The 26,532-nt window shown below is 48.0% G+C and overlaps 1 protein-coding gene across 6 annotated transcripts in view; it reads left to right on the top strand.

Moving 5' to 3' along the window:
- The window catches only part of SRGAP2 (SLIT-ROBO Rho GTPase activating protein 2), a 256,002-nt gene extending 234,584 nt beyond the window's left edge, over nt 1–21,418 (top strand). For 2 of the 6 annotated variants that reach the window (XM_030813102.1, XM_030813101.1), the window contains exons 18-23: nt 3,096–3,320; nt 7,403–7,482; nt 10,203–10,383; nt 11,860–12,006; nt 15,603–15,927; nt 18,014–21,418. In XM_030813102.1, the coding sequence (XP_030668962.1) occupies nt 3,096–3,320; nt 7,403–7,482; nt 10,203–10,383; nt 11,860–12,006; nt 15,603–15,927; nt 18,014–18,397 (1,342 nt within the window). In that variant the 3' untranslated portion in view covers nt 18,398–21,418. The other 4 variants (XM_030813106.1, XM_030813105.1, XM_030813103.1 and 1 more) reach the window with 3 other exon arrangements.
- Nucleotides 21,419–26,532: the final 5,114 nt, after the last annotated feature.

The raw sequence follows: 26,532 nt of genomic DNA, 5'->3' as shown, positions 1-26,532 counted from the left end.
TAATATCTCAGTTTCTGTGGGTCTGGAATCCAAGTACAGCTTAGCAGGGGCCCTCTGGAGAGGTAATTGCATATCATAAAAAGGTTAAAAATCCAGAAAAGTGCATGCTAAAAAGTAAGTTTCCCACACCAATCCTGGCACCCCCAAAAAGCCTCTGTTCCTAACCACAATGCTGAAGCTTTTTATGAAGCACAAAAGATGAGTTCAAATCAGTTAGGAGAATTCACTAATAATATGAACTGAAACTGTAGAAATACAGTAGAACTCTTTGAGGACATGGCATGAGTGAATATAAGTCTACACCAAAAATTTTAAAACAGAGAGTTGTTACTAATGTTATCCATTTTAGATATTTCTTTGTTTTTTGTTGTTGTTGTTTGTTTGTTTTTGTTTGTTTGTTTTTGAGATAGAGTTTTGCTCTTGTCCCCCAAGCTGGAGTGCAATGGCACAATCTCTGCTCACGGCAACCTCTGCCTCCCGGTTCAAGCAATTCTCCTGCCTCAGTCTCCCAAGTAGCTGGGATTACAGGCGCACACCTCCACGCTAGACTAATTTTTTTTGTATTTGTAGTGGAGACAGGGTTTCACCATGTTGGCCAAGCTGGTCTCAAACTCCTGACCTCAGGTGATCCACCCACCTCGGCCTCCCAAAGTGCTAGGATTACAGGTGTGAGCCTGTAATTACACCGTGCCTGGCCTAGATATTTCTTTAAAAATAAAAATCCAGTTTTTTATACTCTTACACTAGACACAGCCTTCAGGGACTTCAAAGATTATTAACACCATGACGTTTTACACAAAACTGTGTGCATTTATATGCGCACATATGTGAATTTTTCTGGGGAGAGAATCCCTGGTTTTTATAAAATTATTGAAGGAACTTGTGTCCCCTAAATAGTTAAGAACCACTGCTTTAGGCCGGGCACAGTAGCTCACACCTATAATCCCAGCACGTTGGGAGGCCAAGGTGGGTGGATCACCTGAGGTCAGGAGTTTGAGACCAGCCTGGCCAACGTGGCAAAACCCTCTCTGTACTAAAAATACAAAAATTAGCCAGGCGTGGTGGTGCATGCCTGTGGTCCCAGCTACTTGGGAGGCTGAGGCAGGAGAATCACTTGAACCCAGGAGGCAGAGGCTGCAGTGAGCCAAGATCATGCCATTGCACTCCAGACAGGTGACTCCATCTCAAAAAAAAAAAAAAAAAAAAAAAGAACCACTGCTTCAGCCCCTAAACTTAGATGTTCCCACTGTATATTGGAAAAGAAAAATGGATTTTAGTCTGTATTTTGATGGGAGTAAGAAAATAGACCTAGATTCATGAGACCACAGTCCATGAAGATGTGTCCTCTTCAAGCTCCTGGTCATTGTAGCCACCTATGAATTGAACAGTCCTTACCTTAGCAGCCTTCCCAACATTTTTCATCTTTCACAGAGCTTTGACTCAGGACTCTCAGGACTAGAGTTTGTTTCCCTTTGACCATCAGGCTTCCCAGACACTACTGGTTTTCTTTTATGTTACCAAAACATTGTCAGATCACTCTAAAGTATCAAGGCCTTCCTACTCTTTGTCCCTTCATGACACCAGGAACTGGCCAGCCTTGGATTAGCTACAGCTTAAGCCTGTGGCACCTCATGCCTCAGTTGTTCGCGCTGAAGTTACCAAGGTAATTATCGCTCCTGTCTCTCCCCAGTTTTAATTTGACTAGGAAGTAGACTTAGAAACTTCCCCTAGTCTTTTCTAAATCTCTGCCCTCTTTGAACTCAGGATCCAGGAAAGGATTATATACACTTTTAAGAACTCCTGTGAAGCAGTCCAATGAGATTCGTAACCTCCCCCATTGCTGGCCTCTCCTGCATTTGATTCTAGGCACTAGAGAACAGTGATTCTCAACTCTTTTTTCCCATCACGTCCATAATACCACTCTTCAAGTCCTGCAGTGATTCGCAAACGGACAGGGGGTACATCTCCAGGAGGGGAGAGAACCACTGAGTCAGAGGGAAATGGGCTTTGTAATGTGAGACTGGATGAGGGGTACACTACAGAAACAAACTCTGCAATCAGTTCTGAAGAACAGCTACTCAGATGGAGACAGCTGAGTCTCAGGGCCTCGTTTCCCAACAGAGGACCTTTGGTTCCTTCTCAGAATCAAATCCTGCCCATGCCTATAAGGGAGACTCCTCAGCAGAGCTCACAGCTCTGCAGGCTGTGTTGGGGAGGTATCCAGAGCTGGCCCAGCCCTCAATGCCTGGACAGGCAAAGCCCAATGGGACTCATCAGGTGCAGTGGCTCATTGAAGGCCTTGGGTCCTTGGCCAAGGTTGGAGGTGTGGCTGGAACAGCTGCTGGCTGAGAAGGGGAGAGTTCCCAGAATAAATAAATACCCGAGAATGAAGTCAGCCCGCATCCAGAGGAAGCCCGAGCAGAAGCCAAATGGCATGCTGACCTTTTCCTGAATAAATCCTGAATGTAATAATATAGAAGGAGATTATGAACACGAAAAACAATTGCATTCGCTGTTCTAGGAAGAAATTCACTGGCTTGATGGAATACAAAAGCTAATCAGTTGGCTATTTGTTAATAAGTCTAGAGGCTAGAAAGGAATATCCCTAATAATTTGATTGTTTTGTTATGCAAGAAGGTACACAATGCACAGTGCCTGTGCCTCTGACCATGTCTTTACCAGGGCAGCCTGAGGGTCCCCGTCTGCCCTGGCAGCTTAGTGTGTTGGTGTGTAGCAGCCGTATTCAGCTCTGCAGAGTGACATGTTCTCAAGGTCATGTGGCCTTTGATAGATAAGATCCAGGGGTAGGGATGAGGATGGGGTGGTAAGTAGAATTTGAAATGGGAGCTGGAAAGAGAGAAGGGGTCAGAGCTGCAAGCAAGTACCTCTAGTTTGCTTTTCCTGAGCTCCTGAATGACCATTCTGGTGGTCAGTCTTCTCCCCAGCTTACTTTCTGGAAAGCCTCTGACACCCAGAAAGGCAGGTGGCAATTTGTGGACCTTCTGCTTTTGCTCTTGGCAGCACCTCCTGTGATTGTGTTTTCTGGGCATTCATGCGAGAGCTTTCCAGCTTGCCCCCTTTCCCTTCTCCTCCAGTTTATCACAGTTCAGTGAAGAGAACATGATGGACCCCTACAACCTCGCCATCTGCTTCGGGCCCTCGCTGATGTCAGTGCCAGAGGGCCATGACCAGGTGTCCTGCCAAGCCCACGTGAATGAGCTGATCAAAACCATCATCATCCAGCATGAGAACATCTTCCCAAGCCCCAGGGAGCTGGAAGGCCCTGTCTACAGCAGAGGAGGAAGCATGGAGGATTACTGGTAGGAGGGCTTGGGATGGGAGGAGGGGAGGGATTCACTAGCACACACTGGCATGGGAGCCAGATGGCCACACGAAAACCAAAGGGAAACACCCAGATCCTCCCAACTCCTCACTCCCAGGCTGCTAGGGTCTGGGGATGGTATAGGCAGCCCCCACCTCGGCCCCACCCACAGACTAAATGCCACTTCTTGCCACCTCCCTTTTTGATGAGTTCTGAGTGGCAAGGGACTACTCTGAAAGATATTGACATTAATTGTGATACTAATCTCTAAGAAAGGACTTTTTGTAAAGTTGCATCTAGAAGTGATCTTTATTCATCAACAATGTCTCTCGGGCTTCTACTCTGTGCTCTGTATTCTGAGAAAAACCATCCTGGGTCCCAGGGAATTCCCTTCCTTTTGGGAAGAGTTTAGATAAAAGGCATAATTTCCTGACTGTGAGTTTGTAATCTGGCACTTCAGAATGACTTTAGAAATTTGTGAAGAGAAAGAAGGGTAAGCCTTGTTTTTGGCAGGTTAAGGATGGTCCTCCCCTGAAGCAGCATTCCATTCTGTGGGGCCAGGTTTTCCATGACCTAGCTTCGGAACAGAGATCTAAAAGGAATCCCTGGGATATATCTTTGCTAGACCCCTCTGTTTGACAAAGAACAAATCACTATTTCCATTTTATGGATGAAGTAGCTGCAACCCAGAAAGGCCAGTGACAGTATTTTAGGCCACTCTAGTGATGGGAATTTAACCCCAATCTCATCTCTTTGTACAGGGTACAGTCCGTTACCCCATGCCACCCGCCATGGTACCATTTACAGTGTTGTTTTTTCACTAAACACAAAGACAACTGCCTCTCTCTTTTAATCCCTAACATCCCTTACCTCCCCCTCCTCCTCCCCCTCCCTTCTTCCCCTAAATAGTGTTTCAGCCTGAGCTGAAAGCACAAGCCAGCCCAAATCGGATTCCGTCTGAATTCAACATCTGGAACCAATTCGGCCAGTCCCATTGCTATCGACTGAGGTAGGGGAGGACAGGGGAGGTTGTTTACTTAATTAGAGGCCAATTGGTCCACACTTCTCCCTGACCCCCACAGAATAGCCTCTTGCCCAAGGAGTGAAGAAAGTGGCATTTGTGTTCTGTGAACATAGTAATATCAGTGACATCCCTGGGTTCATCCCTGTCTGCTATACTGCAGATTTCAGTGTCTGGGTCCAAGCTGGAGGAACCTATGCTGGCCAGCTGGGAGAGAAAGCTTTTTGTCACCGACAGATGGTTGGTGGTGACTGGGGAGGTTGTTGGTCACTTTAGGTCTCAGCCTACTGGATGATGAGCTCCAGGGAGCTGTCCTTGTGCATGTGACTTAGAGCTTTGGTTTTCCCCCTTGCATGAGTGGTGAAAAGCTGTAGAATAGCATTCCCTTCCTTCTAAAGTCAGGCAGAACCTCCGCCCTCACTTCTCAAACATCAAACCACTGCAGGCTCTGGTCTGGTGCCCAGGGCACAGAGACCCCTACAGCCCTGGCCCCTGAGTCCCAGCCCAGTGGGGCAGAATCCTGGAGGGGTGAGGCTCACAGGGGCAGGTGCCTTCCTCCAGTTTCCTCCAAGGTAGTCTCCCAACCTTCCCACCTGTTTCTTGTGCACTCGACATTTATTAGCAGGCTCTGGAAAAACCACAAGATTAGTCAGGGAACATTACTACCACAGACTGTGTGGGAGGCTAGAAGCACCTGAGGAACGAGAGTCAGCAACCTTGGGTTGAGAGGGACCTTCTAACTGCTGGATTCACACCCACCTGGAAGGCTCATGGCCTCTCCTCTCGCTTGGAAGCGAGAGAAGTGCCAGCCCCGGGAGCTAAGGCAGTAAGGAGGTGAGTGAGGGTGGTAGAAGGGGAGATAGAGCGCTAAGAAGAGAATGGAGAATGGTCAGGAGACCCAAACAGCCATGGAAAGGAGAGCACCAGGCCACATGTCCTCCCCACATCTGTGGAGAGGAGAGACAAATCCATTTCACCACACTTTCCAGTCCTGAAACTGGAACCAGTTTTCTAGGACTACCTGCTGGGTGGCATGGTGGACTGCTCCTGAGGCCTCGGGTATTTTTGGGTCTGGTGGGTGCACAGGGCAAAGGCTGGGGATGGGGTGTGTTTCGAGAGAAGCATAGGATTTTAGGGCTAGAAGAGACCTCAGAAAGCATCCTCTTGCCTTTCTCGTAAAGCAGTGGTTTTCAAAGTGAGGTCCCTGGACCAACAGCATCTGTGTCACAAAGGACTGGTTAGAAATGCACATTATTTGGCTCCACCCAGACCCAGTGACACAGAAACTCTGAGGATGGGAAAGTGTTTTTTAACAAGCCTTCTATAGCTCAATGAAGTTTAGAACTGTTGCCTTACTGGCTGGCTGTGTAAATAAACTTGAAGCCCTGAGGGAAAGTTTGCCTTTGAACCTCTCCCCCGCCACCCCCACCATCTCAAAAGGTTTCCAGAACATTACAAAATGCATCAGATTCATCAGATGGTTTTTAGCCCTAGAAAACAGTGAAAAATTGTGCCTACATTTTTTGACAAAGAGGAGTCTCCATGTATATTCTTCTAGAATGTTCTCTGGAGCCTGGGAAACCTCCTTGGAAGTGACTTGCTCTACATAGGACTTGCTCTACATAGGACGAGTTCTGAACTGGTCACCCAGTCTTTGAGGAACTTTCCAGGAGTGTAGGATCCATCCCACGGGGAAAGAGGCTGGAGGGTTCCAAGGTGGAAACTGTGCGACCAGGCTGCCAGGCTGAGTGGGTGATGGTGCCTTCACACAACTGCCTGGAAAGCCTCACCTGTTGCTGCCTACTACCAGAGGAAGAACTTTAGAAATGAACAGTGTCTCTACTTTTCAGGAAGTAAGAACTTCCTGGTGCCCATCCTCACGAATTCTGAAGTCCATGAGCCAGGAGATCAGGAATAGAAATGAGTTTCCTAGTAACCTCCCTATCCTTTCTCGATTCCTTACACTGGATGATTTTTTTTTTTTTTTTAGACAGGATCTTCCTCTGTCACCCAGGCCAGAGTGCAGTGGCATGATCATGGCTCACTGCAGCCTCGACCTCCCAGGCTTAAGCAGTCCTCCCACCTCAGCCTCCAGAGTAGCTAGAACCACAGCATGCAGACTGGCTTTTTTTTTTTTCTTTTTTTGTAGAGACAGAGTCTCACTAAGTTGCCCAGGCTGGTCCCAAACTCCTAGACTCAAATGATCCTCCCAAAGTGCTGGGATTACAGGTGTGAGCCATTGTGCCTGACCTACCCTGAATGATTTTAACTTTCATGAATTATTTCAAGAACTTGACCCAGCTTCTCTCCCCTGCCCTCTAGCCCATAGCAGAATCCTGCCCTCTAGCCCATAGCAGATTATTCCTCCCCTATTTTTGTTTCCCACCCACTCCTATGACTCACCTTCCACCGTTTCACCAGTTCACAGTCTGAACTGCAAAGCAACCTAGAGGCATCAAGCAAAATGAGAAAGAAGGAAAGCAAGTACTATTTATTAAACACCCGCTCTGTGCCAAACTTGTGACTGAATTACTTTATTAAATCCTCACACAGGTGAGGATATAGATCTTTATCTTCAGTTTATAGATGAGGCAGCTGAGGCTTAAGGAGATTAAATAACTTGCCCAGGATCACACAGCTACCAAGTATCAGAGCTGGTTTTCGAATCCAGTTTTATCTGATGCCAAAACCCAGTGTTTCCCTTCCACCCTGCTTCCCCCTTGAAAACCGGGAATGAATTCACGTAGAGAATCAGACCTTGAGGAGTTGAGTTGTTCTCTATTTTCTAAAGAATTTAGTTTATGCCTTCAAAAGGGCTTCCCTTTGTCTTGAGATATTCTAAGTTCCAAGTAGTCTCAAGTGGTTTTGTAGCAGGAGCTAGACTGGAAAAACTCTAGAGCTTTGTATTTCATTATAAGCATTTGCCTATTGTGTGCAGTTAGGATATAGAGAGCATAAGATGGATTCAGTGCCCTCACGCTAGGGAGGCTGTATGAAGGGGAAGACAAAAATTTTATAAGCACATGTTAATGTCCCTGTCACTCTTGCTTCTGTTGCAGTGATAGCCCTCATGGAGAGACTACCTCGGTTGAAGACTCAACCCAGGATGTGACTGCAGAGCACCACACAAGCGATGACGGTACGAGGCCCTGCTTCCTGGTCAGTGGGGACACCAGGGGTGAGGCAGAAGGAAGTGATTATATATCCTGTGCATCTGATGAACCTGTCTGCCCAGCGGTCCCCTGAGGACAGGCAGAGAGCTCCCTGTCTCAATTTCATTCCCTTCCTTCCTTGGATAGGTAGCCCACCTTCTCAAATAGAATCGCTCTGTATTAAACCAGAGGTGAAGAACTAGGCCTTTCATAGTCCTTCAGCCTTCTTGCCCCACCTCCCAGCTCCTTGTCTGTCCTGAGTGCAGCATGATGTTGGTCCCTTATCATAGCCTAGACTCCTGCCAGACAGCTGGAGAACAAAGTGAAGGAAAGTTCATTTGAAAAACAGTGAGCAATCGGATGCGGTGGCTCACGCCTGTAATCCCAGCAGTGGGAGGCCCAGGTGGGAGGATCACTTGAGTTCAAGAATTCAAGACCAGCCTAGACAACATAGCCAGACCCTGTCTCTTAAAAAACAAACAAAAAAATAGCCTGGCATGGTGGTGTGCAGCATCCCTGTAGTGCCAGCTACTTGGGAGGCTGAGGTAGGAAGATCCCTTAAGCCCAGGAGTTCAAGGCTGCAACAAGCTATGATTGTGTTACTGTACTCCAGCCTGGGTGAGAGAGTGAGACCCTGTCTAAAAAAAAAAAAAAAAAAAAAAAAAAAAAGTAAGCCTGGGGTGTGAAATAGCAGAGCTGGGTGCCCAGAACCCAATAGAAGCAAGCCAGAGGGAGTGGGAATGAGGATGCAGAAACCACATGCTTTCACGCCTACCGACTGGAAAAACTGACCCTTTCCAAAGTACAGACATGCGAGTGCCGAGCAGCCTGGTGGGCGTGCATCAAGGGGAGGAATGCTCAGCTGTCATCCTTAGGCCCCTCAGCAGTGCCCATGCTTTATTGAGGGTCTGTCCAGCCAGCACATCTCCCCCGCTTCCAAAAGCTCCATACCTCCTCTGGATCACATGGGCTCTGGAAGTCTCAGCAGCTGACAAGGGGCCTCAGAATTTTCTGGGCACAAGAATGAAATGGCAACAGTCTGTGGAGCTTTCCCTGTTCCCTGCCTTGCTGGGAATTCTGCAATTCTAGGCCAGCTTTTAAAGGAGAAAAAAAAAATAGGACTGCTTATTTAGATCCTGATGTCATAAGGATCCATATGATCATTTGCTACATTCGAGGAGGGGAGTAGGTGAACTAGGAAAATGAGTAGTGGGTTAGAGCCTACCTCGTGGCCAGCGCTGCTAGAGGCTTTATATATGTTATCTCTTAACCTCTAGTGAAAAATATATGGCCACTATTTTACAGTTGAGAAAATGCAGGTCAGGGAGGTTGAGTAATGCACCCGAGGCTATAGAGAACTGAGATGGGTATATTTAGACAGGCGTTCTCTGACCAGCCTCCTATGGTGAAATCTCCAACCCCTCCTGTGCAGAAGCAGACCCTACCGCTAGGGCCGTCTAGGCATGGTGTTATTTTTAAGCAGCCTTTCTCTCTGCTTCCCAGAATAGCTGACTTTCATCTCAGGTTCCAGCTTTCTGGGAGCCTTCTCTTTGCTCTTTGATCTCTACCTGCAGCCTAGCACAGATGAAGATAATGATAACAATAAGTCATGCACACATACCACTTACTATGGGCCGGACACTGTTCTAAGCACTTTTACAAATTGTAATTCATTGACTCTTCATAACAACGTCATGAGAAAGACACTATTATTATCTCCATGTTACAGATGAGGAGACAGAAGCCCACACAAAAATAAAGATACATTGCATTTGTAAACCCCTTTTACTTTTTCAGATTACTTTCATGTGCATTTTTTTCATAGGTTGGTCACAAAATATATTTTCATATTTTGCTCCTTGAAGAGTTGATTGGGCAAGTTATTTTCTCTTTATAGAGAGACAGAAAGCTCACATTCTACTTACTAAGGGGAATGGATAACATAAAATATTTAGAATACAGTTTGATACATTTTCTACAATTATTGGAATTATTATATAATTAGAAAAGAAATAATGCTGAAAAATAGAGTATGGCAAGTTTGATGATAGACGTCAAAGCATGAAGATCTTTGGAAACACCAAAGAAGTTACTGTAGAAAGCAGGGGATGCGGCCAGGCGCGTGGCTCACGCCTGTAATCCCAGCACTTTGGGAGGCCGAGGCAGGCAGATCACGAGGTTAGGAGATCAAGACCATCCTGGCTAACATGGTGAAACCCCGTCTATTAATAATACAAAAAATTAGCTGGGCGTGGTGGCACACGTCTGTAGTCCCGGCTACTCAGGAGGATGAGGCAGGAGAATCGCATAAACCCGGGAGGCAGAGGTTGTAGTGAGCCAAGATCGAGCCACTGCACTCCAGCCTGAGCGACAGAGTAAGACTCCGCCTCACAAAAAAAAAAAAAAAAAAAAAAGCAGGGGATGCTTGAGTTGTGTTTTGATGTGTTTCATCAGGCAGATGAGAGAGAAGAAGATTCCTGGTGGAGGGAACAGTGTGAGCAAAGGCAGGTAAAAGGTGATACCAGTGCTTTCAGGATAATGGTACAGTCTGCATGAGAATTACTTGCTTTATAGATCATCCATGGCTTCGTTTTCCCACTAAGTTATTTCCCACCACTGTAAGCTCAGCTAATTCAGCTTTTCCACCCAGTTTCCTGAGTCTGCAGGTCCCAAGAACATGTGTTTACTTCTTTTCCACCCTTCTCAGAATGTGAGCCCATCGAGGCCATTGCCAAGTTTGACTACGTGGGCCGGACAGCCCGAGAGCTGTCCTTTAAGAAGGGAGCATCCCTGCTGCTTTACCAGCGGGCTTCCGACGACTGGTGGGAAGGCCGGCACAATGGCATTGACGGACTCATCCCCCATCAGTACATCGTGGTCCAAGACACGTACGTTGGGCCCATGGCATCTTTGGGGGTGGTCCCCAGCTGCTCTATGGGAGTGAGACTTCATTTCTGGAGCCATAGGACTATGAGGGAGGCCAACCCCTGGGGGGTCCAGTGCAGTCTGAGGCTCACACAGTTCCTTGAAGAGCCCCCCCGCCCCACTCCCTGCACTCAGTGGAGAATTTTTTTAAAATCTCTCCACTATCTGCACCCCCTGCAAATCACCCCCTAATCCAGTCATTTCAGAAACCTGCCAGCCAGCCAGCACTCATCCATATTTATACCTGATGAGTATATTTTTTTGACCACCTATATTTCTTTTCTCAAAAGATCAGGCTGGGAAAACATTTTTGCTTCTCTCTTTTTTTTTTAAACAACTATGCTCACCCCAACTTGTTGAGCCACTCTTCCACTTGCAAATTAAAATGACTGGTTTTCTAGGAGAAATCCGGCTTAAGCGGCCTTATGGAAGTGACCTAGTTCATTTAACAGAGATGAGGTTGATTTGGGGTAAGATGGGGGAAGGAGGGAAAAGGATGTCAAGGAACAAAGGAAACCTGAACTGATCCCAGAGAGATCTCATCTGAAAGGCTGTTGGTTGATTCTCACACTTTGAAGCAGTTGTCCCGTGGGCCCACCCAAGCCTGCCCCCTGTGCCTTTGCCCTGTCTCTGTCCCCAGCTCCCCTCCCTTGGATACGATGCTGTCAGTGTTTTTAGTCCTTCCCTTAATATTATTTTTTAAAGGTTGATATCCTGAGTGAGTCTGCACCCTCCCAGCCTCTTCCCGGCTCGTTCTGCAGGGAAATCCTCCCTCTGTTGATAGCATCGCAAACCTGGTGGCAATCTGTGCGTGGACAGGACCCTCCCAAATTTAGCATTATGACTTCACCACAGGATCAAGAGAAGATGAATTGTGGGGGAGAAGGGGCTTTCTTTGTCATCAGTAGCCAGAGGGGCCAGGAGAGCAGTGGAGAGACCTGGGACCGGCTTGGATGCTCTGAGCGGGGCTAGAGGCGCTACGACAGTGTGTGGCGGTGTCCTGCCACGACGCCGCCGTCTCCAGAGCCACCACACAGTTGACTGTCCTTACCCGGCAGTGCTCAGGACCTCAGCCGATAAACCACAGCCTGGACTTGCCGCCTCCTTCTCCAGGAGGCCGCCCCAGCACGGCCTCCCCAGGAAGCAGCATGGGGTAGAAGGCAGATGCCTCGAATCCAGGTGTCCCCTAGCCACGCTTTCCCGAGGAGCTGAGGAGCCCGCAGAACTCAGCGGATTATTTATTTTTATTTAAACGACCCTTCAAAGGCCCTTAGGTTTCCTTGCCTCTGCTCACAGAACTAGCCCAGCCAGGTGTCGCTGCTGCCTCAGAGCTGTGTGGGGTCGCGTGTGTGTCGGGGGGCCATCTTGCCGATTTAACACTGCTTTTTGTGTTGTTGTTGTTTTCCCTCCTCCCTGCCTGCCTGCCCCTTCTCCCCCAGCGAGGACGGTGTCGTGGAGAGGTCCAGCCCCAAGTCTGAGATTGAGGTCATTTCTGAGCCACCTGAAGAAAAGGTGACAGCCAGAGCGGGGGCCAGCTGTCCCAGTGGGGGTCATGTAGCCGATATTTATCTTGCAAACATCAACAAGTAAGCTCTGCTTTTCATTTTCTGCTCCCCTGAATGACTTGCAACACCCAGCCTCACCCTCTGGCCTAACCCCCATCTCCATTCCTGTGCTGCACGTAGGGCTCCCAGCTCCCCCCAGCCTAACAGTTTGCATGTGGTCATTGCTGCTGCAAGGCGGACAGGGCTGAGGACGCTGCTACAAGCCTCGGGGCAGGTCCAGGTCTCCAGCTAGCTGCCCTCGTGCTGTGGAAGGGGGCTTTACTGTGTGTTCCCGCAGTGTCTGTCCACCCAGACCTTTGTGGCAGTCTTACAGCTAAAACTTTGACCAAAGCTTTGGTCACTTTATGCAACCTGGTTTTGTACTGTTTCTCAGAGGTGCCTTCTTTTTTCCAATCCATACTCAAATAATAGTCTTTGATGTCTGTCTTCCTTGACCCATGTTCGTGCAAAGATTCAGAGTCTGTGTGTGGCTTCTACTAGGCTGATGTTACACCAGGTGGGTTTATTGAGATATCATGTGTCTGTTCCTCCCCCTGTCCTGCATTCACTCCTGTGGAGGAAAGGAGGCCACGATGTCCCTAAGGAAAGCTTTGTCCTGAGCTCTTCATTCATTGGCTAACCCCTAGCTCCCTTTTCTTCTGCCCTTTCACACCAGGAGAAATAATTTTCCATTTTGTTCCTATTGCTTTGGCCTTTTGTATTATTCCACCCCCTTAGTCCCTTTGCAGATCCCCACTCCTGCTCAGCAGGCTCTTACCTCTGACCCCCAGCTTTCATTGTGGCTGTTAGCAACATCCTGGGGTTTAAACTCCACCCACGCCCGATCTGGCTGCCTAGAGGGATTCTACGCCTGCGTGCTGCCGCCTCCCCAAGAGGCATTCAGGTTATTGGAGAACTAATCTCATCTCAAGGGGCCAGACACCAAGTCCCAAAGCCTACAGACCTCTTTCCGCCAGACCCTGAAACTTGGCCCTGTGCCAGCAGGATGACAAGCCCCAGGGCGCTCCTGATGAATATGGATTGGAGATGATGTACAGTTTTTATTCCCCTCTGGCTTTTGAGGAATGAAATGATTTGCACTTTGAAAACCTGTTAACCGTAGCCTCTGGACACTGAGACTGGAAGGAGAATAAAGGATGCTTGTTGTTTTTAAACTATACCAGGTTTCCCAGATCTCTTGGCTTTTTTCCACCCAGACGGTAGCAGGGGGAGTGGTTGGGGCACGTGGCTCTTTTCCATCTCTTTCACCCTCAAGTTAGTAAAGTCGTTTATTCAGATCACTTACTTAGTGTAGTTATAATTTAATTCAGACCAGTTAAAAAAAAATTGAGGAGTTTCTGTTTCCCTCCAGCACACTGCCCTGCTGGGAGGGCAAGCTAATATCAAGTAACTGTGGGCTAATCACATTTTTTTCCTTATTTACAATTCTATGTTAAATTATAACCCTACAATCAAAAGGTCGTGATCCTATAATTAACTCAGAAACCAAGGCGGGGTTGGGGGAGGAAGAGTTAGATAATTAGTTAAGTACATATTTTTAAGCCATCATATATTTGATGCCATCTGTGCATAGAAATTGTAGAGAGTAATAACTGAAATGGTAAACAAAAAAAGAAAAAAAAAAGAGTATCTGGTAGAAAGTTAAGGTGGTTCCCTTGAACTCCTTGCTTGCTGGTGTCAGGAGTCTTGGGATGGGGTTCTTGGAGGACAAGCCTCATCACCTGGTGGGTGGGTGAGCGGCGGCCCCTGGGCGTGTCTGGCCCTTAGGAGTGAGTCGGCCTTTCAGTCTCACCTCCTGCCCCCCACACCACTCCTCCTCCCAAATTCCTTCAGTTTCCTGAGTGCCCAGGTTCTCTCTCACCCCTGGGCCCTCACGCCTGCTGTCTACTCACCTGGTCACCTCCTCCTGTCCCTTCAAGACTCAGTCCAAAGACTTAGCTCTTTGGGGACGCCATTCTGACATCCCTGAGTTCCCCAGGCTAAGTGAGGTGCCCTTATGCTGTATTCCAAAGGCACTTTGAGTACCTTTTGGTACTCACGCTGCACTCAGATCCCCCACCAGATTGAGCTCCTTGAACCTAGGAACTATATCTTCCTTTTCTTTACATCCCCAGGGCCTAGCCCGGGACATGGCACACCACAGCCACCCCATAAATCTGTCTTCTCAGCAGTTTCAGCCCATGAGTCAGCCATCCTCAAGCAGAAAAAGGAAATCAGCAAAGAGCTATTAGGGTGTGGCACTTCCATTTAATTGTACACATTTATTAAGTATCTACTGTTGTGCCAAGCACTGCTGGTGGTTATTCAGAGATAAACAAGATGAGGTCCCTGATCTCAGAGCTCACAGTCTGGCAAGGTAAAGACCCTATAGACGGGTAATTGACAGGTAGCATCAGATGCTCTGAAGGTACAGAGGAGGGAGGGGTCCATTCTTCCTGCAACTGGAGTTAGTGGTGCAATGATGCCAGTGCAGTTGGAGTTAGTGGTGCCAGGGAAATCCTTGCAGAGAGGGGATTCATTTCAGCAGAGCCTCAGAAGACTCAGAACATCCTTTTTCCACTCGAGAGTGGCTGACTCACAAGCCTAAAACTGCCGAGTGGACAGATTCACGGAGCGGCTGATACATGCCAGGTCGTGGGCCAGGCCCTGCAGGCAGAAAGATGAGGAAGACCTCAGCAGTGAACAGGACTGGGACTGGCTTAGAGCACTGTTCCCACCTCACAAACCAGCTCCTTATCTTCAGAGTCTGACCCCTTCCCTCCTTCCACCTCAACTCCTGCCTCAGCCCCCATCTCTCTTAGATTCAAGATCAGAGCTGTTCAGCAGCCATCCAAATCAGAAGTTTCATTGCCTCTTAGATTAGACCTTTTCAGATCTGATTCCAAGACAAAATGAAATTATCCAGCAGCAGGCAACACCCATGTAATTAGGATTCTGCCAAGCCGTTTTGTCTGAGAGCCCGAAGTGGTCTGAAACAAATTCGCCCAGATCCAGGGTTCAGCCCAGTACTCGGTGACTTGGGAGTCATGTAGAAGTATTTCCACACTAAGAAAACGCACAAACTGGGCCCCAACTCTGCAGTATTGCTGCCTCTTGAAAACTATTCTGCTCCATGCCTACAGAATAAGCAACAACGGCCTCTTGCCAGAGCCCAAAACAGTTACAGTCTTTTTGGAAAAAGAGACATGCTAAAATTTAGAAAAGTTAACTATCCTCTTACCAGCAATCCCGACCTCTTTGGTGATGGTGAGACTTCTCCTACCTGGGGCCTTAGGTTTCTGTTCATGGCAGGTCACAGAAGGGGCCTTTCCATGAATCTCTTTCCCGTTAGAAACTTTCGCTTAATCAGACATTTTTTCTGACAGCAACTTACATCTTGACAACACAAAGCCCGTGACCACCAAGTAAGTATCCATTTCTCCTTCACCCAGCTTGGGGGTGGCAAGGGAATGAAGACATGGAGGATGCAAGAGAAGATGAAGCCGAGGAGAGAACGAGTTCTGTGTCCCTCTCCTTCTGAAGTCCCTGGGTGCCAACATGTGCCCCCTCCCACTTGTCCTAGCTTCCTTGGAGCCAGGGATCCCTGATCACACTGCCCTTTCTGTTTGTGATTGAAGGCAAAGGAAGCGTCCAGAATCTGGGAGCATCCGGAAAACTTTTCGGAGTGACAGCCATGGGCTGAGCAGTTCCCTGACTGACTCCTCCTCCCCAGGGGTGGGGGCTAGCTGCCGCCCATCCTCCCAGCCCATCATGAGCCAGAGTCTCCCCAAAGAAGGGCCAGATAAGTGTTCCATCAGTGGGCACGGGAGCCTCAACTCCATCAGCCGCCACTCATCCCTGAAGAATCGGCTGGATAGTCCACAGATCCGGAAGACTGCCACAGCAGGAAGGTCAAAAAGCTTCAATAACCATCGGCCCATGGACCCTGAGGTCATTGCTCAGGTAACTGTGGGCTCCTGGACAGACAGCATGAGTCTACATTCATCACTACCACTTAGTGCCACCCACCTAATTATGACAGGACTTGAAACAGAATGATTATTTTGTATATGATATACTGAGTATATGTCCACTCTGGACATGTGGACCCGATAAGACAGCTTAATAAGAAGTCTGCCTGTCCCTCTCTCCCCAGGAAGAACCTAAAGACAGAATAAAAGAAACCTAGCTTCTTGCTCATACACTGGCTATTAGGAAGGCTGTTGTAATTTTTAAGCCAGTATTAAGAGTATTTTGATAGCCCAAGTTTTGAATCTAAAGACCTTGGTAGACTTTAGTGAAACTGCCCGACTGTTGAGGCTCAGGTGTAATCCTGGCCATATTTTTATATTGCTGTGCCCATCACCATCATCCCGATTCCTAAGGCTGGTCTCTGGTACCAAGTGGGTAGATGATCAATTAAGAACCTGCACCTGGTCTTAAAGACCTAAAAAAATACTCTGGCTGCAGAGAGCTCTGTTAACCAAAAGGATTTGCAGCCCAAGCCTCCAGAGGCTATGGAGATGAGCTCCCTGGTTGCAGGGTCTTCCTTCTGTGTATGCACCACACTGATGACTCTCTGTTTTCCATGAAATATTAGAGATCCAACCCCACCTCTAAAAATCCGACTACCGGGGCCACTCCAAGCAGTTCACTCAGACGTCTCTCCCAACTATATAATTTTCATTAGACCAGGTAGGAACTAAGGGCTCATCGTTGCCTTCTTATCTCAGCTGAGTTGAGATTCTCCTTACCCCATCTTCCAGGGGGTGATAGAGGCTGGGCATGGTCTCTCTTGGCTTAATTGTGGTTCTCTGCTTACGGAGATGGACCTGGCAAGCCCAGTATTGAGCTACAGGCCTGAGATGTCTTGCTTTGCTAGCCTTCTATTCTGTGCCTCTATTTAAGCTCTTGGCTGCAATCTGCCTTGCACTACGGGAATCCTCCCAGCTCCCTCCTTAGCCAGGTGTTAATAGGAATGTCAGGAAAGGTAGACAGCTGGGACAGACTAGCTGTAGAGTGCAACTGAGGAGGGAGATGGAGTTCTTCCTGAGCATTTTAAAGGTTTGAGAATGTCATAGGGATGAGTGAAATTGAATCACTGTGAACAGAAAGCATGCATCACTCTGTAGGACAAAGAAACCTTAACCAGAGGCCTTCGCTTAGAATGTGTAAAATCTTTCCATGTGAACCTAATCCCAAGAAGAAATCCTGTGGTAGTTTGGGGGTGCCAGACACAGGTTTACGGGGAGGGAGGGGGGAGCTGGGAAGTCTCGCTGGAAGGCAGCTGGCTTGCATACAAAGGTTCTTTGGTTCTGCCTTGAGTCCCTGGGCTAGGACTGCTGTTGGCTGAAGATCTAGAGGGTTCCATTGATTTGCAGGCAATTGATTCACCTACATGGGCTTTGGCTCCCCCTCCTGGTCACTCTTTGGTCCCCTCAGTGGTGATGGCTGGAAGGAAATGGTTTCAAATTGGACACTGCCCTGAGTTGGGGAGGAGGGGCGGGGGGAGGTGTCTTGGGCTCCTGCAACTTTCCTCAGCCCCTGAGGAGGAAGGACTAACCCTCTTCACCTTTGGCCTTGAAGTCCAAGAGAATAAAGATCATATATCATCTCTACCACTTTTTAAAAAAGTGTTTATTATGTACAATTTCAAACCTACCCAAAAGCAGAGAGAACTGGATAACAAATCCCCATGTACTCATGACCAAACTCCTGGCCATTCTTACTTTGTCCATGTTTCTCTTCCCCACTAGATTATATGTCACTTCATCGATAAGTATTTCAATATCTATCTCTAAAACCTAGGGTCTCTAAAAAAAATCAATTACTTTTTCTAAAGGAAAAAAAAATCTCATGACAATGAAAATCTCTCCGTCCCCCTTTCCCCACTTTCTGAGCATTCATATGTTCAAGGATTTGGGCCAAGTACAATAATCTGGACATCTTACGGTCGGTTTCTTCATGCCTTGACCTGTGTTGTTGAAACCGGCTCCTTGGAGAATTCTCCCCTCATTTGCCTCACCTCCTCCTTTTTCCTGTTTTGCAGGATATTGAGGCAACAATGAACTCGGCCCTGAATGAGCTACGGGAGCTAGAACGGCAGAGCAGTGTCAAGCACACCCCTGACGTGGTTCTGGACACCTTGGAGCCCCTCAAAACCTCCCCAGTGGTGGCCCCCACGTCGGAGCCCTCCAGCCCTCTGCACACCCAGCTCCTCAAGGACCCCGAGCCCGCCTTCCAGCGCAGCGCCAGTACTGCTGGGGACATCGCCTGCGCCTTCCGGCCTGTCAAGTCTGTCAAGATGGCTGCCCCAGTCAAACCACCAGCCACACGGCCCAAGCCCACTGTCTTCCCCAAAACAAATGCCACTAGCCCTGGTGTCAACTCCTCGACTTCCCCACAGTCTACTGACAAGTCTTGTACTGTCTGAGGGATAATAATTTAATTGTTCTAGACAAGGGGACTATAGGGACTGACTGTTATTAAAATCTTCCTATTTAACTAGCTTGGGGACTTCAGTTGAAAATTAGGTTCTAAGTTGTTCTTGCAGGAATTAGCCTCCCGTGTCTCCCAAAACCTTGAGAATGAAACCCTTGGTATCGCCTCTCCCTTCCCACTGCCCTCTGCTTCCCCCAGTCGTCATAATTCAACCAGCTGCAGTCCATACCGTTCTTAGGTTAGCCAGAGACAGGTTTTCATTATCAGGTCACTGTGAAATCTGGTAAGGCAGTCCTGAGGACACGGGCTCAAGTCTCAGTCCGCTCACACCACGGGGATGCCTTGACCAGATGGTTGGCTACTACCATCCAGCTTTCAGTGGCATCTTGCTTTGGGAACTGATTATAGAGAATCATGTATAGTCCAGTCTTCATTTTACACACACACACATATTTTACACACACACACACACACACACACACATTACATACACACACACACACGTTTTTCTAGTCTCTGGCATGTGTAGCCTCTCCTGGTCATAGACCCGTCTCTTTCTAAGTTATTGTGGCAGTTCACACAGTAGCCACCAGGGGTCTCTGTTTCCGTTACAAACTTTGTTCTGTCTGGGCCAGAGAACCTAGCCTCTGAAATCTCTCCATCACGTGATACATAACAGGATGGGACAATCCCATAACCTGTTTGGGGTTGGGGGCTTTCTCTCTGTGTTCTTTCCATTGATGTGAATTGGTCATTGGTGTTTGCTCTTGCTCTCCTCCATCCCCTAGAAGTACACCCCAGTCTTATTAAGGAGCTTTTAAAGTTTTTCTGAATGTATAGACATTTCTCGGGTTCCTACCTTTGTCTCTGATGGACCATTTTCCATTTAAGACATTTTCCTGTATAAGACAGTTTTATAGCTGGTTCCTTTTAGGGTAAAGAGTCTTAAGAGAGTTTTATCGTGTCTATGGCAGGTTTGGAAAAGGTAAGAAATGGGTCCTTTTTCCTCCTAATGTTTTTGGCACTTAAAACATAAAATTCATTATCCTATTAAAAAATTAAATTCAGCTTTGCTAATCCAGAAATTGTTCCCAAATGAAAACTTGTTTTAAGTCCACCCCTTAGTTTGGTTATTTTACAAGGTCTCTCTTCAGGGACCAACAGGGGCTTAGAGAGCCTTAGTTAGATTAAAGGGAGACCCTACCTCTTAAAACCAGTTTTCATTTATCCAAACAAGGACAATTAAGGGAACTCTGACCCCACAGGCTCTCAAGTCTTCCCAAGGCCAGAATCTAAAGAAAATTAAAATTTGAATGCTGAATATTTTGGCTCTACTCTGGCCTTTTTTCTGGTTGCCTTCCAAGATGCACAAATCATACCTTTGTCTGCTCCAATTAAGTCTCCAAACCTGGTGCCCGTGGTCCTGGCCCCCCCTAGCATCATGCTATCCCAGGAGTACCAGGATCAGACACATCCACAGCCAGGCTCGTGGGTCGCAGACAGCAACTTGAGTTAAAGCTGAAACTCATCCTTCTCTGTGTTTTCTGGTTTCAAGGCTGCACTTATATTTTAGCCTTATTATTTTCTGTAGTTCCAGAGAGATGGTGGGTTGCCATTCAGGTAGGAAAATCTGAGTTTTCTTATCTTTGACCTAGAAGAGATTCTTTTTGGACCAACATGCAAAATTGGTAGTTAGATCTATGGAAAGTGGTAGGATTTTTTTTTTTTTAATCCTGTGCAAAGGAAAAGAGGCGCTTTGTGGGAAATCACTAATAAGAAGGCTAACCTGCAGCACCAGAGAAACATTTCCAAGTGCTAGGCAGGAGAACTGAAGAACTCCTTCAGTGAAGGGAGTCAGCCTAGAAGAGGCAACCCACAGTCTTGGTTTTTGTTGCTGTTTGCTGACCTGTTCTTGCCTGTCACCTGGGCCTACACAGGTCCTGAGCCAACAGGGGGCTTTCGTACCCAAGGATCTGTTTCCTTGCTGAAAATGAAACCCCATCTTTCACTTTACATTCCTTTCAATCCAACTGATCAAAACTGGTACCCACACTTGCCCTTTCTCCCTCTCTCCAGCACACTCCCCTCTAAGAAAGTAAAAGCAAAGCTTTCTTAGTGGCAACGCTTTGGGCCTGTTCTGTTGCTCCTGCCTTATTTCTCTTTCAACCCTGTACATGACTCGTGTTCACCATCCCCTTGATCAGTGTCCATCCGCGCTAATTTGCATCATAAACTGAACAGTGTGTGAGTGATCACCTACTAAACCCAACTCTGGGGACAGAGCTGTCTTCCCCATCTCTGGTGCTCCTGACACCTGTGAGATGGTCCTGTCGAGAGCACTAGGAACTGGTAGGAGGAGAGTCCTTCTCGGCAGAGCTCACTGCAAACAACTGGAATTGAGGTTGCACACTGTGATTTTTACACCGAAAAGCCAAAAGGAGCTGGCCATCCAGGGCCTAGGGAGACCAGCCTTCCTCAGCTATGCTTGCCGAAACCAGCATGATGCTTCAAAGAGCCCTGCTCCACCCCTCATGGCATGGATCCTTTTCCTGGTGTGGACTCTGAAGGGTCAGTCTTTGGGGAAGAGAGGTGGGGTGGGGCTACTAGCATCCCATTTTAGAAAGTAGAGGAGTTTGTAGCCAGCAGCCTGTAAACTGGAAACACTGGTCTCAGCTAACCTCCTCAGGGCGCCCTGGCTTCTCCCCAAGGAGATGAGGAGCGGTGATGCCAGCACCAGGATGCGCAGAGCACTGGAAGGGCTGGTGCAGATCTACTTCCTGTGCAGAAGAGAAGTCACATCTTCCAGGGAATCGCAATGTTGTGGCGTCTGACTTGTATGTCACATTTGTGTAAAATGGTATATTCTTTAAAATAGTGTTGATAACTGGAATATTGTATGTATGCTTGGAGATGCTTTGTGTGAACCTAAGACTGTCACTCAACAGATGTTGGATTGGGGAAAATCCAAAGCACAACTTCAAAATAAAATACATTTTTAGGTTTCGATGCTGCAGTTCATATCCCTTCTCTCCTCTCTGAAATCTCTGATTCAGCACTCCAGCTGCCCAGGAGGGATTTTGATTCGTCTGTGCTAACAGAGCCCTGCCTGGCAACAGAGAGAGCAACGAGATGACCTTACAGCCAGCCACCTTCTCCCTCCCCACCAAGGCACAGCACACTTGCATTTAGAATGGGAGGCTTTTCCCCCGGCATTTCCATTTAGCCTGTGTGTGGATTCTCATAGGATTTGTGGAGAGTCTTCCAGCTCACCATTGGACTGCCTGTTGCCATGAGAACCATTTCCTTCACAGAATCCACCTTCTTCATTTTCAATAAGGACTGTTCTCATTTCTATCTCTAGTCAGATTTCCTCACTTCAGGGAGTGGGGCCTAAGAAGTTGCTTAGAAACTTGACAAGCTACAACCAGGTGTGACTAGAGATTCTGTTTCTCCCACAACCAAAGCCCTGAGTCATTCTGCCTTTGACAGCCCCCTGCCTCTGGGAGAAAAGCTGACCAATATGCTTGTGCTGTTGGTGGGAGTGGAGGATACAGGTGATGTTTTCTCTCCTACAGATTGTGAGTCTAGCAGAGCTTAAGTTCAAGGGTGAAGTTATTTCAAGGTAACAACTTCAAACAAATCCTAGAGCCCCTAGGGCTGACACTTACTTTTAGCAGGCTTGTTCTAATACCAGATGCCCCTGGGGATGGATCACATCTTTCCAAGTGGGTACCCTGTGTTCAGTGGTAATGCAAGGAGTCCTACCCCCAGCTCTAGACAGGACACTTTACAACCCCTTCTTAGGTTTATCATCCCTATCCATTACTCGTGTATCTTTTATTCAGCTCTGCTATGCCCTTCCAGCCTACTGTCTCTTCCCTTCCCCTGTTTTCATGGAACCGCTACATCTTGAGCTTCTCTTGCTGGGCCCTTGGCCTCGGGCAAGTCAAGGCCAAGGCTGCTGTGCCACTCTGTGGTAGGAATGAATTGAATGCTCCCTGAGTGCAGGGAGAATAGGGATGGCCAGGAGCACCCTGTAATAGCTGTGACATGGAGCCAGTTTGTAGGCTGTGAGCAGGGGACCAAAGAGCCCCTTTTCAGAGGGTCCTGAGGCAAAGGTAGGCTATGCTTTTTAGGTCCTCTTTATCCATATATGGTTCTTTTTATCTCATATGTCCTGATGGGGGCTGGATGGAAACTAGTGGCAATGAACACTGTCAAAACACAAGCCCATTCTATCCAGATAGAAACCAAAAATAGAGACCAGATGTATGTGAATTTAGGAAACAGTCTTTTAAGACTATCTAACCTAAATGTTTATATCAAACTTGTCCAGCCCGCAGCCCAGGATGGCCCAACACAAATTCATAAACTTTCTTAAAACATTGAGATTCTTTTTGCAGTTTTTTTAGTTCATCCGCCATCATTAGTGTTAGTGTATTTTATGTGTGGCCCAAGACAATTCTTCCAATGTGGCCCAGAGAAGCCAAAAGATTGGAATCCCCTGATTTATATTCATAGGTATATGACGTTTCCTTTTACTCAGCAGTTAGCAACCTTGGCATATTACATATACTAAAGACAGTCATTTAGTCAATCAACATTAAGCTTCTCTCTGTGCAAGCACTGTCATATGGTACTGAACAGAAAAAAAAAAACAGGTAATGGAGCTTTCTAATGAGGAAGGACAGATAAAGAAGCAAAATGAGTATTACTCTGAAAATGAAACTGTAATAAGATAGGAGTTGTTCAGGAAATGAAGTATTCTGCTTGATCTGGCAAGGCTGACATGACTGGGAGACATCTAAGTGGAAATATCAGGTAGACCCTTGGATGTATGAATTTGGAGTTTTGGGGGTAGATAATACCTGAAAACGTATTAGAAGCTATTACATTATAGATGTATTCAAACAGAGCTTCCCAGGAAGAACATGGAGATGGAAAAAAGAGAAGGTCCCGATCATTAGAAATGCAGCAGAGGGGCAGGGCGCAGTGGCTCACACCTGTAATCCAGCACTTTGGGAGGCCAAGGCGGTGGATCACCTGAGGTCTAGAATTCGGGACCAGCCTGACCAACATGGAGAAACCCCGCCTCTACTAAAAATACCAAAAAAAAGTAGCTGGGCGTGGTGGCACATGCGTGTAATCCCAGCTACTCAGGAGGTTGAGGCAGGAGAATCGCTTGAACCCGGGAGGTGGAGGTTGCAGTGAGCCGAGATCAAGCCATTGCACCCCAGCCTGGGCAACAAGAGTGAAACTCTGTCTCAAAAAATAAAAAAAGAAAGAAAAGAAAAGAAAAAACAAGAAAAGAAAAGAAAAAAAAAGAAATGCAGCAGAGGAAGGGGGCCAGCAAAGAAGGCGGAATGAGCAAGTGGCAATGAGGTAGGTAGGGTCACAGACAGCAGGAGAGGACAATGCTTCAACAAAGCGGGGAATCTGCTGTTGAATGCCAATGGGGTAAAGTGAGGCTGGCGTAGAAAGGGAATCATTGGTGACCTGGACAAGAGCATTTTCAGCAGAGGGGGAATGAGTACAACTGGAGTGGGTTAGGTGGCAAATGGGAAGGGAAAAAGCAGTAACTTGACAACTCGTTGAATGGGGAGGGGAGCATCAAGAGACAAGAGTAAGATGGGCAGTGCAGAGGTGCATTTGTTTGGTGGGGTGGGCAGGACGCAGTAGAACGGGAAGAATGAATGTGCAGGAGAGGAGAGGGTGAGCTGCAGGGCACAAGCGGGAGGGTTGGCCATGGCCACTAGAAGAGGCTCAAGAAGAGGCACTTCCTGCTGTCGCGTGGGAGGGAAGGCAGGTGAGTACAGACACAGGGCAGGCAGTGGATGTGGGGGAGGAAATGAGGGAGCTCCCTTCTGATTGCTTCTTTTATCTAAGCGAAATTTAAGGCAAGGTCCTTAGCTGACAGTGTAGGAGGGAACAGTGCAGAGGAGGTTTGAAGAGTGAAGACAATGAGAGAAACACTTGCTTTTCCTCGAAGAGAGATGATGCTGGCACCGGTGCCAATTTCCTTCAGTGGCCTGGATGCTGCCTCACAGCTTGTCCCACTGCTTGGGGCCATAGCAGCAAGACTGCCTGCAGTGTTTGTCCCTCCTTCCGCACCCAAAGCTCCTGGCCAGAGCTGACCCCTGAAGGTGACTAGGAGCCGGGCTCTGAGACCTCGTCGCTCAGCCCTTCGCCCTTGTGACTGAGCATAGCAAATACGTGTGGCCTGGCAATGCCCCCCAGCCTCTTCCATATGCACCCCCACCAGCACCCGAGTCCTTTCCCCTCCCCTTTAAGGCACTGGGCAGGCGAGTCAGCTGTGAAAAACTGGCTCAAGCCCCTTGGGGCGGAAAAAGAAATTAATATCTTTTCAGAGCGGATCAGGTGCCAGGAGTTTCATCTCATTTTACTTTCAAACCAGCCCTATGAGAAACGTTAAGTGACGTGCTAGGGTCATCCACAGTAGGTGGTAAAATCTGAACTCAAACCTCCATGGCAATGGAGCTAGCCCCTGCCCTTCCCACTATATTTTCGGCCTCTTTGTATTCTACACATGAGATTTGCTTTCTGACAGCTGCTGTCAAGGGCCACCCTCTTCTGCCTCTGGTCCTTGCACTACCCTTGAATTGCCACTTCTATTTCTAGGACCCCTCAGAGCCACTTGGGAACACATGGTGGGGACTCTTACAGACTTCCTCTTCCCTTCTGGAGCCTGCCAGCCCCCTGCACCTTCTCGGATGCAACCGGCTGTGCTATCGGCTGGGGCACAGGCAAGACATTGCTTCACAGTGTCCACACAGAGGTTGTGACCTCACAGAGGATGCCCAAGGAAACTTGATCTGTCACGGCACATGGCTCCAGGCCACCTCTACCTCTCCCCCTTTTCTCAGCCTCAGTCCAGCTCTTCTCATGCTTCTGTGCTTCTGCACATGTGCCCACAGCCTGGAATTCCATTCCCCTAGCCCCCTCTCCTCTGCCTAACTCCCCTCTTCCTAAAGTCTGGCCAAGCAACCCTTCTGGAAAGCCCTTCTTGATCACCTTCCTCCCCGCTGCCCGTCTGCCACTCATAGCATCTGCCATGCCATCCTGGACCTCCAGGCTCCTGATGGGATGCCCAGCCTTTATGTGCCTGCCTCATAGTAGGTGCTAGACACATGGTAGTTGCCTTTGAATGTGCTAAATATGCTGGGAAAGAGATTGATGGAGAGAGGAAAGGAAGAGTGCTGGTGAGGACCCAGCAGGTTCATCAGGGAAAAAAGTGGGTAAACATTACGGATCGTCTAAGTTATGTAGCAAACCTCGGTGCCCTAAAGCAACAAAGGCTGATTTCTCACCAAAGCCAATGTCCCTTGTGGACCAGCAGGGGAACTCAGCTCAGGACAGTCACTCAAGGACCCAGACTAACAGAATCACACAGCCAGAAAGTAGAGCTCTGGGAGGGTCTTGCATCAGGAAATAAATGCTTTGGTGGGGAACTCACATGCTCCCCCCATCACGAAGTAACTAGGATGTGCGGTTCTCCCATGTGCCAGGCAGGCAGAAACCTGGGAAGACTAGGCTGGGTGCAGTGGCTCACACCTGTAATCCCAGCACTTTGGAAGGCCGAGGCAGGTGGATCAGGAGGTTGGGAGATCGAGACCAACCTATTCAATCCACCTCACCAACCACACAGTGAAACTCCATCTCTACTAAAAATACAAAAAGTTAGCCGAGCGTGGTGGTGCATGCCTGTAGTCTCAGCTACTTGGGAGGCTGAGGCAGAACAATCACTTGAACCCAGGAGGCAGAGGTTGCAGTGAGCCGAGATCATGCCACTGCACTCCAGCCTGGGTGACAGAGCGAGACTCCATCTCAGAAAAAAAAAAAGCAAGCTGGGAAGACTGGGTGGAACATGAGGATCTCAGGCACTCAGGCACATTCCTCCTGGTCCTGACGTGAGAAGCTGCAGCAACTCCTCCAGCTGGAGGTGTTATGAGGAGTTCTCTTTATCTGAGCACCAGGCAGTTCTCAGCTCTGCTCCTGTTCTAGTGTCACTGTGGGAGGGGTGGGGCTGGCTGAGGAAACCACCAGGTGTGGCCATGGGAAAGTCCCTCCAACATTCTACAGAAACATGGAATTTCCTGGTTTTAACCA

The sequence above is a fragment of the Nomascus leucogenys genome, chromosome 5 (assembly GCF_006542625.1).
Source record: "Nomascus leucogenys isolate Asia chromosome 5, Asia_NLE_v1, whole genome shotgun sequence".
Taxonomy (NCBI): domain Eukaryota; kingdom Metazoa; phylum Chordata; class Mammalia; order Primates; family Hylobatidae; genus Nomascus; species Nomascus leucogenys.
The sequence above is the reverse complement of the archived record's forward strand: the minus strand, read 5'-3'. Positions and strand labels throughout refer to the sequence as shown.